This window comes from Archocentrus centrarchus, chromosome 8, assembly GCF_007364275.1.
Source record: "Archocentrus centrarchus isolate MPI-CPG fArcCen1 chromosome 8, fArcCen1, whole genome shotgun sequence".
In the NCBI taxonomy this organism is placed as follows: domain Eukaryota; kingdom Metazoa; phylum Chordata; class Actinopteri; order Cichliformes; family Cichlidae; genus Archocentrus; species Archocentrus centrarchus.
The window spans coordinates 12051040-12063001 of NC_044353.1; the positions used below are offsets into that span (position 1 = coordinate 12051040).

Below are 11962 nucleotides of genomic sequence, written 5' to 3' on the forward strand. Positions count from 1 at the left end.
TTCCAAACAATGTATCTATACTAGTCTCTCAAATTCATTTGCAAATTTGAAAAAAATAATTTGAAACATGTGAGATAAAAAATCACAACAGAGGTTTAGAAATCAGCTTGTGCTGCCTGTAACTCATAATCACCCAGAGAATACAGGCTTCATATAATGCACTGCTCCAAAAAATTGAGGAACACTTTGAAAACACATCAGATCTCAATGGGAAAAAAATCATGCTGGATATCTATACTGATATGGGCTGGGTAATGTATTAGGAATAAAAGGATGCCTCTTCATTTCATAGAAATTAAAATGATCAACTTACAGAGGGCTGAATTCAAAGATACCATGAAACTCAAAGTGAAAAAAATGATGCAGCAGGTTAGTCCGGTTTGCTGAAATTTCATTGCAGCAACTCAAAATGGTACTCAGCAGTTTGTGTGGCCCCCACGTGCTTGTAAGCATGCCTGACAATATCAGGGCATGTTCCTAATGAGACAATGGGTGGTGTGCTGGGGGATCTCCTCCCAGACCTGGACGAGGACATCACTGAGTTCCTGGACAGTCTGAGGTGTAACCTGACGGCATCAGATGGACTGAAATATAATGTCCCAGAGGAGTTCTGTTGGATTTATGTCACCACCAAACAAGTCATACTGAATGATGTTGCGGGCAGCATAATGTTCTCCACGGCTTCTTCAGACCCTTTCATGTCTATCACATGTTCTCAGGGTGAACCTGCGCTTATCTGTGAAAAGCACAGGGTTCCAGTGGTGGACTGCCAATTCTGGGATTCTGTGGTAAATGCCAATCAGGTCCACAGTACCGGGCGGTGAGCGCAGGGCCCACTAAAGGATGTCAGGCCTCATGAAGTCTGTTTCTCTGTTTGGTCAGAGCAGACTGTTTCTTGTCTTATTTTATTTTCAGTTTAAAAAAAAGGTATTGTAAAAATGAGACAGATCCCATATGAACTCTATACGCAATTTATAATTACATTTTTTTTATTTTCAGTCAGACTGTCGCTCATAGTGATAGCTGATCATAGCCCTTGATCATGTGCCTCCAAGTCATTGTAAATGACATCTTCATGCTTTTCCTGACAGGTCTGCACCACTTGCAGGACTTTTGCAAGGCGTCGGTCCAAAGCAGACAGGTGCGGCTCAGAGAGGAGCGGGGCCACACGTGACAAAGGATCCTGAGTCAAAGATTCCCGCATGACGTCGCTCAGACGGAAATCAGAAAGAGACAGGAGACGTAAGCGGAGGAGGGTGGAACGACGGATCCTGTGGAGTCACACAGGGAGAGTGAGGAGACTTTTGAAAAGGGAAATAATAAGAAAAAAGTGAAATAAAGGTATTTCAAGTGACACCCACATGATCTCAAATTTTAAAAAACATTAAGGTTTAACAGCATACATGTAAACCTACAGCAGGTGATTCCACTGATAATCTCAAGATTAACCAATAACAAAAGAAGTTAAATAGTGTGGGATTAAGTGTTGTCTACACCATTAATGCAATTACCTGTGGTCAAAGCAATCACACTAAAAATTCCTTCATGAGTGTTTTGAATATACAGTAACATTACAATGCCACTGTTTAAAACAGCTTGGGAAATTCCACCTATTTATTCATGTTGCCAAGTAAAGCAGATCCTGATGGAGCACAAAGTTGCAATCAAATATGGAAACTGCTGCAAATACTGCTGCTTTAAGCTGGCAGCATCAAGTGTGAGACAACTGCTAGAATTTCAAGGTGTATATCTAAGATTAGCAGCCATTAATTTCAATAACTAATAAATAAATTTGAAAATATTATCTCAAGCCGCATTTAAGAGATTATGTTCATGAGAGTGGGGTAATATAAGATAACATAAGTCCATATGGAAACAAACTGCATTAGTATAGTTATTATTAGGCAGAAATGTTTCTGTGCTAAATCTGCTTCTATGTTAAAGTTGAAATTTTCTACCAAACCTTGTAGCCCTGCACACATTTTAAAACTTGACACCGACTGGACTCCCACACCTCTCCTCCCATCCTTCATTTTTCCGTGCACAAATCAGTGAACGGACAGCTTTTGTGTCATTTTACCTGCAACACTGTTGCAAAGGAGCTAGAACAGATGGCTCATCTTGAGAGTGACGTCCAAATCTAGAAAATAGCATTAAAAACATTTAATGATTAAAAATTAACTCAGTGAAAAATGAATAAACATCTGACACCCGAGGAAGAAATAAAAGCAGCAGTACTCCCAAGAGCCTCAGATGAGATGAGGTGTATTTGCAGTACTCACGCCCGCCCATTATCAAGGTGAAGAAGAAAAGTGTCATTGCCAAACTGCTCAAATGTCTCATAGTGATGTCTGTCCATGTTGCCTTTGAAAAACAATCAAGTGTCACTTTAGTTTCATGAGACTGTGAATGCTATAAATACTGTTTACAAAATACTTAATGGATTTAAATGAAACACGACAGTCGTACTTTACTAATTTTATAGTCTGTTGAAATTCGTCATAAAAAAATAAATAAATAAAATAAGGGATGATGTACAGATGAGTGACCCCTATTAACCAACAAACAACTGGGCTTACTGACTCATGAGGAAGTCCAGGACAGCCATATCTATGAGATCCACCAGTCTGGTTCCTTGGTTGTAAGGAGGTGTCTGTTTCACTGTATCACAGTAGGCTGGGTCTTTTTCCCACCTGGGAACAAGAGAACACAGACACTCAGACAAACCAAGGAAAACAGATAATGGCCCTTTTGTTAACAGTTTTCATTGTTTCTCCTTATGTTCTTGTTTTGGGGGATTCCACTTAGTGCAGTTTGCCTTTGCTGACACCTCATTTTGTAATTTAGGCTGACTGAGGTGTTTGGATTCTAAAATTTATAATTAAGTGGACTGCAGATTCTGGATATACTGCAAATTTATTTCATGGTTTCCATGTGGATAACTTGCAAATCTTCACCGTTGCCACTAGAGGGCAGCAAACACTCGTGATTCTGTATATGCTATGGCCTATACTGTACATAAGACTGTTATTTTTATTTACAGTCTATGGCATTCACTCATCAAAAGCTCCATCAGAGCTGGTTGACAGGCAATATTATACTAACACCTAAAAGAAAGCAATGACTGTCTATTATCTTGTACTGCCTGTATCAGATTGGAGGAATCATTATTACAAGGCTTGTAACTTGTAATTTCATTGAGCATGGGTCCAGATTGTTTAAACGAGTAATACTTTAATCATTAGAAGTGATTAATTACCAATAATAATTTTTATTTTTAAAAAGAAGCATCATTAATAGAGTACAAACATCCACCAACTTCATAGACTTCTACACATCCTGTTTCAAAACATGCCACTCAGCTGAGACAGTATGTCATTCAGGCATTGTCCTACGTACAGTTAGGAAGTTTCTAAAGTATACTGCATTCAGCTGTATTAAACTCGACTGGAATATGTTATCCAGACTCAGATATAGACAGTGAACCCACTGTGCAAGCTTGGTGCGACTGTAAGATCGCCTCCACGGTGATCTCCAGGACCTGCGAGGAACAATGGTGAGGTCAGGTAGCATCGCAGCCAGGAAACCTCCAACATATGTGGCGACCGCACACTGGGTGCTCTACTGAGCAGTAGTACTCTACACTGCCCATAGAAACAACACCTTCCCAGCTAGAGAGAATCAGATAGACAGATAGATTTAGTAATAAGGGAGAATTCTTATGCTTTTCGCTCTGATAAACTGTGTGCTGGCCCGGGTTCATACTTACACACACGCATGCACACACATACCAGGGAAGTGAAGAAGGTCTTAGACAGCCTGTGGTCAGTGGTAATCTCTTTGATCTCTGTGTAACATTGATGAGCCGACCAACCACTGGAGGGATTCTATTAAAGCCCAGCAATCTGAGAAGGAGGAAGATACAGAACGAGATGGAGAGATAGGAGGCGGTATGAGGAAAATATTTAAAAAGGGAACGTGTCAGCAAGAACAAGTGATCTTTACTTGTGTGGAGCAGTAATGTCTCTTTTATTGAAACACCCTTATCACATACACACATACACTGTCACAACTGGAAGCTGCCAGTACAACAAACCGTCTGACCTCCTGGACACTCAGCAGCTCCACAGATGCACCAGGGTCAAGACCTTGTTCGAGGGTTCCACAGTGATGCTCGTGAAGCAAGCACCCCTTTTTCTCTTCACCATCCAGGAAAATGCAAGAGTGGAACACCTGGTCAGGTTTTATCAGTTACCAGTGATCGTTTCAGTGCTACATAAACCTTCTACCCCTGATGCATCTTCATGAATGAATGATTGCAGTGTCTGAAGAGTCACCTGTTGTGCACCCTACCCACAAGGACGCCTGCTACCTGCTGATAGGATGTGTAATGATGTGTACCTGTCAAGGTGAAAGGCAGAAATCTCTGCATTGTGTCTTTCAAAGTCAGAGAAGTAGAAAGAGGTTTACATCAGTCTCTGCATCTCTGGATTGCCTGTGCAACAAACACACACACATAGTGTTATAAGTGCATGTTGTCATTTTACTAGTCAGCATCACAAAGTTGGAGCAGCAAACATGGTGTCAGACTGCATGTTTCTCAGTCAGTTGCTCTGCACTGGTGTCTTACTTCATGGGTTTGAGCAGAGCTTGTCCATAATTTGGGAATGATATGAGCAGTTTCAGTTGGGTGCCTCCTTTTTTTTGAACTGAAAGATACAAAGAGAATGGATGCAGATAGTCCAGTAATAATGCAAAGGAAAATCACTGCTTACACACTCACTCTTTATCATATTCATTAGCCGTTAATAAGAAACATGTCGGCGAGATGCATAAAATCGTGCATTACACCAGTTTCCCCACACGGTGGTCTGCTTTAAGGTCCAAGCACCAACTGTAACCTCCATTTTGTGCATTACTTCAATAAAACCTGGATAAAATTAATTTTCTTAGTGTAATGGCACCTTATTAAGCATCATTACTTTTAATACTAATGCATACATTATTTTTGTAAAGCCTATGCATATTTATGATACCTTAAAACATTCTCTGCTGCTTATAAACAAGGAGATTTGTGTATCATTAACATGCTTTGCCAGTAATTTCACCCCATTTTATAACTTCACTAAGGTCTGTATCGGACGGTTTTGATTTCTTTTCTCCTCCCATTCTTTCATCCCATCACACCTGACCCACTTTATCCACACTTCAGACAACTGGGCAATGTGAAGCATGCGGTCATTCTCTTTCAAGTGAACTAGTTCAAAACAAGGCATCTGAGTTTCAGAGAAATAAACCACTTTTATTTGCTGCAAATCGTGGCTCTGTGAGGAAGTCCTGTAAATGAGCAAAAAGAATATTGTCAATATAAACCAAGTTGTGCAATATTTTGAGCCATGATTCCTATTTCTAATTCTCAAAAATAGCAAAATGTACCCAAATTTACAAAGGATATAGGCCCATGCACTGTGGCAGGGTGAGTGCTAAATGTGAAAAAAAGGGATGACACAGTGAGAAAATTAGCCTGTAGCTGAGATTAGTGCTTAATCTGCAGCATATAACACAAATCTCAATGCATTATTCATTCTGCAGCATGCTGAGGATGGAAATGGATGTCTGAGACAAGTAAACACAAAATGAACATGTAGGCGTGTGCATATGTTGATGCAAGAGGAGGTGTGTGATTATTTTATGCTTAGTATATTTAGTGTTTATGTAAAATACATGTACAATCAGTATGCTTGTAAGCACTTGTGCAGATTGGTCAGTGTGTATTAGTGTGTGCCTACTCATGTGTTTTTACAACCTCTTTTAGTTATGTGCTCCTGCCACTAATCTGACAGTATCTCCTCATGTATTAATATTATGTAGGACATAAAAACAAGAAGGAATGCAAGCAGTTACATTAATGGATAGGCATGCAAAGAATGTGACAGTGCATGTCTCTAATGCATCTTTTGGAGAATACCCTACACAGCATAAACATCTGTATAATGATACTTTTTTCCTTTTGTCTCACCAAGCCTGCTTCTTGTCTGTCATAAAATTAATATTAATCTATAGTGCATTCCCAATCCAGAAGAGAACCTGTATGTGAGAGACAGAGGCAGCTCTCTTTATGAGCTGCAGCACCATACAGCAAACACACACACACACACACGCACACACACACTCAGGGTATATCTTGTTGATGGCATTAAATACCTTGAAATCCTTTATCTGTTCTGGTTTTGGTGTCTAAACCCAACCAAACAGCAAGTACACAAAGTTTCAGTGGGGAACTGGAGCCTGACCAATTTAGGATTTTTAAGACCAATAATGACACTTATATGTAAGTTCAATAAGGAAGATCTGTAATCACTCATCTGTCTGCTTTCCTGGGTATTTGGCTGCTCATCTATTCTTTACATGTTTTTGTCTTTCCCAGTGAATGGTGACATCATCGCTTTAGTCCAATCATTGTCTTGTCCGCCTTCTCTGAGCCAATCAGCCTCTGTCCCGTGTGCTCTGAATCTCAGAGCACTTCTGTCTTTCAGACTCCCATTCATGCAGCCCGCCTCGTCCCCATTTCTGCCTCACCCTGTTCACTCAGATTCCCATCCATGCCTCCATCCTCATCTTCACCACCACCAGCATCTAGACTCCAGGGGGGTCCTGTCCTAATTCCTATCGCTGCTGGGATTCTGTTTTGCTATGATGGGTCAGTGGAATCTAATCACCAAACAGCTTAATTCTGTATCTTAATAAATCATGTTCAGTTCTTCCAAACAATCTCTCCTTATTGAATTATTTGATAGAGGAGGATGCTAGGGATAGGGTGGAATAGAGGCAGATGATCCACTGTGGCGACTGCTAAAGGCAGCAGGCAAAAGAAGAAGAACACTGATATTTGGTGATTTAAAAATCAGATATATGGGCCAATACATCAGCCACGTAAAACATAAACAGATTTCCCTAAAATTTATTATGTCATGTTATTTATGATTCCTTACTAATATGACAGTGCAGTTTAAAAACAATCATTTTATCGTGACATAAAATCGTGGATTACTCGTCTACGTTCTGCCCACTTTGCTCGGATCAGCTGCTTGTTGAGTTTGTGGCGTCCAAACACGTTTCCAACAGGGATGTTGCAGAGTGCCCTCTGGTGGACAAACTATCCAAAATCAACACTCATGACACAGTTGAAGCTCTCTTCTTCACTAAATTTAAATTTATCAGCCTTTAAAAATGCCAATACAGTTACGTCAGCAAATACCTTATATCGGCCAGGCTCTACAAAGAGCACAAACTGGACTCTCCTGATTGACAGACTGAGATACGAAAGTCTGAATGCGGTCAGTTTTTCTTTGAACACCTATACACTGGCCTTCTGTTTGTGATTATTCCATATTTTTAGTTTGTAGGCTTACACACTGTTCTGTTCCAGAGTGTGTATGCAGTTCTTCTTGGGCCTCTAAGAAATCTATATATGGTCACATATCTACCATCCTCACACTCTCAATTGCGACCAAAAGGAATTGTGGGTTATATAAGAGCGTGCCTAATCCTCCTGGGTTTGCGTTTTCATTCTGTGTAAATGTGTTTAGTCATTTTATTTGCATACATCAGTGTGTGCTTTTATCATTCTATATATGTGTGTCTTGTTTCCCCAAAGATCTCATGCTCACTGCTGTAAATATGAGCTTTGGCATACTCTATTGTACTCACTCAGTGAATACTCAGTCTTGCCTGTGGCTCTCTAAAAGATGAGCTTGTTTGCAATAATGGATCAGTTAAAATGAGAAAGCAGCATGGTTTTGACTTTATAATGTAACTGTTAAGAGGAGACTAAATGTACATAAAGAAAAACCTGGCACAAGTACAAAAAGTTAGGTAATGGTAAGGTCAGTTTTTAAATTTCAACTTGCTGAATCGAGCTAGTCCTCAGAGGTCCCCTTTTTAGTCACCCTTAAAATAGTACTGTTTGGCAGAACATTTATAAATGATCAGCAGGTTTCCTAATTAATTCACATCATTACAGCATTTAAAAATATATGTCACATTTCATGATGCAGTTTTTAGCAGTAGGAAGATAAAACTTCCTACTGCTAAAAGAAGAAACTGTCCCCCTTCCTCTGATGTTTCTGTGTCTGGCACCTTTCCCCGGCACCTTCCCCAGCCCTATCCTTTCCTTCTCTCTCTCTTTTGGCCTGTTAGCCCCGCCTACCCCCCTTTCTTGCTTACCTGCACCAAGGATGCGTTTGTTGCCAAATAGTGAGTCAGCTGAGCTAGGTTGGGGTCTTTCCTGTTGTACAGCTCCCAGCGAGAAATGCCAAGGTGGAACTGCAGCCAGGGAGGGTGGGTCTTCACATCAGTGGTCCATGTGACTTTGTCATAGCCTTCTTCCTGACTGGCACTTTGCCTTCAGGAGAGAATGTAGAGGTAATGCTATAAAAGAGGCAGAACTGGCCAGTGATAACAGAAATTCAGACAGTTTAGTTCATGTTAGCTTTCAGAATAGAAACAAACTGCATTTGTAAAATTTAAACAAGAAAATGTGTTGAAAGTCCAAGATACAGCAACACTGGGGCAAGTTGAGCAACACTGGGGCAAGTTGAGCAACATAGTGATATAAAATGGACTTCCACTGCATTATATTATTTTGGCAGCACAAAGTGCCTCATGGCTAAGACATAATGGAGCACTGTTTTCCTTTCATATCTATTTTTAAGGATGAAACTTGTCACAAAAGTAATCTGTTGTACAATCTATTCAGAGTCTACAGCAATGCTCCTGGGGCTGTACAAAGGCATAGGGCTAAGGACAGTATGCTAAAAATGCTTATAACTACAGTGTGAAAGTCATGTGTCATGTCAACCGGTCGCGGCACACTGGTTGACCGGTTGGCAGCAGATGACTGCCCCTCCCTGAGCCTGGTTCTGCTGGAGGTTTCTTCCTGTTAAAAGGGAGTTTTTCTTCCCACTGTCAGCAATAGCTTGCTCATAGGGGGTCGTTTTGACTGTTGGGTTTCATGTATTACTGTAGGGTCTTTACCCACAATGCAAAGCGCCTTGAGGCGACTGATGTGATTTGGTGCTATATAAATAAAATTGAATTGAATTGAATTGAATTGAATGTGTAATAGAAAAGACACCCTGTTTCATTTTTAAGCTTTTATGTATCATAATGAAAAATAATCCATTCTTTACCAGGTACTAAAACTATTTAAACCAGCATGTGACATATTACACAGTACCATTTTTCATTTAACAAAAGCCAAGCAAGTGTGAGCTAAAGCTAAGTACAGACTATGATTCAGTAGCTTGTAGAACCACCTATAGCAGCAATAAGTTGAAGTAATAATTTTCTGTATGACTTTTTCAGTCTTACATCATTGTGGAGGCATTTTAGTCCAGTCTTCTTTACAACATTGCTTCAGTTTATGCACAGCTCTCCTGAGGTCCCACCACAGCATTTCAGTCAGGTTGAGGTCTGGACTTTGACATTGCAGCACCTTCATTCTTTTTTCAGCCATTCTGTTGTAGATCTGCTACTGTGCTTGGAATCATTGTTCTGCTGCTTGACCAAATTTCAGCCAAGCTTTAGCTGTCAGACAGACCAAGTGGAAGCGATTGGGAACCATAGCAACTCAGCCACAAAGCAGTAGGCCACGTGAAATCACAGAATGGGGTCAGCAGATGTTGAAGTGCATGGTGTGGAGAGATTGCCTATTTTCTGTTGAGTCAATTGCTACAGTCCTCCAAAATTCATGTGGCCTTCAGATTACCTCATAAAGAGTGCGTACAGAGCTTCATGGAATGGGTTTCCATGGTCGAGCAGCTGTATTACATCGCCAAGCACAATGCAAAGCGTTGGAGGCATTGGTGTAAAACACGCCACCACTGGACTCCAGAGCAGTGGAGACGTGTTCTCTGGGGTGCTGAATCTCGCTGCTCCATCTGGCAACCCGATGGATGAGTTTGGGTTTGGCGGTTTGCAAATGGCCAAAACCTCCGCTTTTATAGTGGTGCTCACACTTGCTGATGATCAATTAAACAAGCATTTGTGCAGATTCTCAGTCATCCAGATCATGGTAGTCTCAAGAGCTTGAGAAAAGGTAACTGGACTTCTTTAAATTCTTTGAAGAGGTTTCATTTCTTATACAAGAGGCTTCTTCACTTCTAGAACCAAAAGGTAATAATCCATTGTTATTTAAACCATAGTTGGAGCTGTCCTCTTTGGACGTGGTCATTGACCCACTATTAATTAATTGTGTGCATCATCGCATGAGCCAAGGTGTGAAAAAAGGCATGGATCATTACCACCAGGATATGCCACATGTGTTGTTTGTCTGAGGTTGCATTTACTGAATTTTAAGACCTGTTAAGAACTGGATTATTTTTAACATGTTCTAATATTGTCTATCAGCAAGAAAAAAAATCATATTGCTTTGTGATTTATTTAGTTTACTGTGTTAGCAACTTTTAAATGATAGTTGTTTTGTGGGTAAAATCTAACATATTTAATCCACTAGAAAGTAAAAAAAAAAAAAAAAAGAAGCATCATGTCAGTAACTGACAACCCTAAAGGTCTACTGGATGGTACAGAGATTTCAGTTACATCAGTAAAGAAAGCTAAACCTCTGAATGTTTCTGAATGAAAAGAGGGCCACTGTAACCAGTCAGCTTCAAGAAGAACTAATCTTTTAGAAAACAGTGTTAATTATCTATGGGAGATTCACAATGATAAAGAACAGTTTTGTGTTATTGATCTGTTTTCTCCATCTTTTTTACTTACCACTCGCTGTCATTTGAAAAGGTGTCTTCCTTCTCTTCTTCCTGATTTTCTGTATCCTTCGCATCCTCATCTGTTTTCAGTCGCAGCAGCCAATCATCTTTTTGCAGCTCTGGCCATGGCAGGTTGTACATTGGATGCTTGAACAGTGCCTCTAGCTTAGAAGGACCATGACTTTCTGAACCATTTTCAACTCCAATCAGTTCTTTACTTTCTCAGTGACTTCACTAAATGAGCCTTTGTCTTTATGGTGTAACATGTTTGCACTCAGTTTGTGATGCAATTCAGTGTGGGGGGCGCATCTGCAGTTTGTTTGAGGAGGTGGTATCAGCAGTAGAGACTGGGAGATAGACTCATGATGCTGAGTATCTGTACTTGGAATGGAGGAGGAAGAGGATGAGGCGGGAAAGACACAGGCAGTCTGGAGGACTGAAAGGCAAAAAAAATTGCCAGAAGGAGATGGAGGGTGAGGGACAGACATGCCAGTCCCAGATAGATGGAGCGAGTGGATTGACCCAGGTTCCGTCTAATCATGCTGGAAAATAAAGGATAAAACAGACCAAGGAGGCCTGTCAGCATTTCAGACTTACATAAGAAAAAAAATTTCCTGTTTTCTTGCTTACCTTACTTGTAAAAACAGACCTGCCATATACCAGATTTCATAACACCATTCTGTAATTGCTTCCAACATCAGTATGCTATCACACACAATCAAAATGCTGTTTTGTTTGGCGGTAGGAGATTTACATCTCAAAACCAATGACAGTCTCATGGTCCATGTCACAAGAGGAAAAGCTGGGTGATCATCGTCTTCATTAAAATCTGTTATTTTGGAGCCACAAGCAAGCCAAAATCCCAGTGGAATGGCAAAATGCAATAGTGCCTCTAACCATCTGTTGTCAGTCCTTAATATGAAAGCCACATTAGCAGTCATTTAGCTCAATGAATGTCTGTGTGTTCTATCCAATACAGCAAACTGACAACATCACAGTGCAGTAAATGTTTTACCTCATGATGCTCCCATTCCCATACAGAAAAGTAAGAAAATAAGAGGATTAGAAGAATTTCCTACTATCCCCTATAGTAAATGGTTTTCTAATGATTTACTCGTAACATTGGATTTTTCTTTTAATATTAGACATGATGCTTACTTAATATATGGTTCATTCATATATTTGTGTTGTAT

The 11962-nt window shown here is 40.2% G+C and overlaps 1 protein-coding gene across 1 annotated transcript; it reads right to left on the bottom strand.

The window, feature by feature from the left end:
- Positions 1-1012: 1012 nt before the first annotated feature.
- Positions 1013-11310, bottom strand: LOC115784733 (extracellular serine/threonine protein kinase FAM20C-like). Its single transcript, XM_030736063.1, is given in 17 exon segments — positions 1013-1271; positions 2081-2140; positions 2283-2364; positions 2584-2693; positions 3491-3583; positions 3585-3640; positions 3642-3671; positions 3792-3853; positions 3856-3905; positions 4402-4460; positions 4462-4495; positions 4631-4709; positions 8227-8244; positions 8247-8404; positions 10780-10987; positions 10990-11218; positions 11221-11310. Coding segments are annotated over 17 exon segments (1662 nt in total). The 3' UTR covers positions 1013-1027.
- Between the last annotated feature and the right edge of the window lie 652 nt (positions 11311-11962).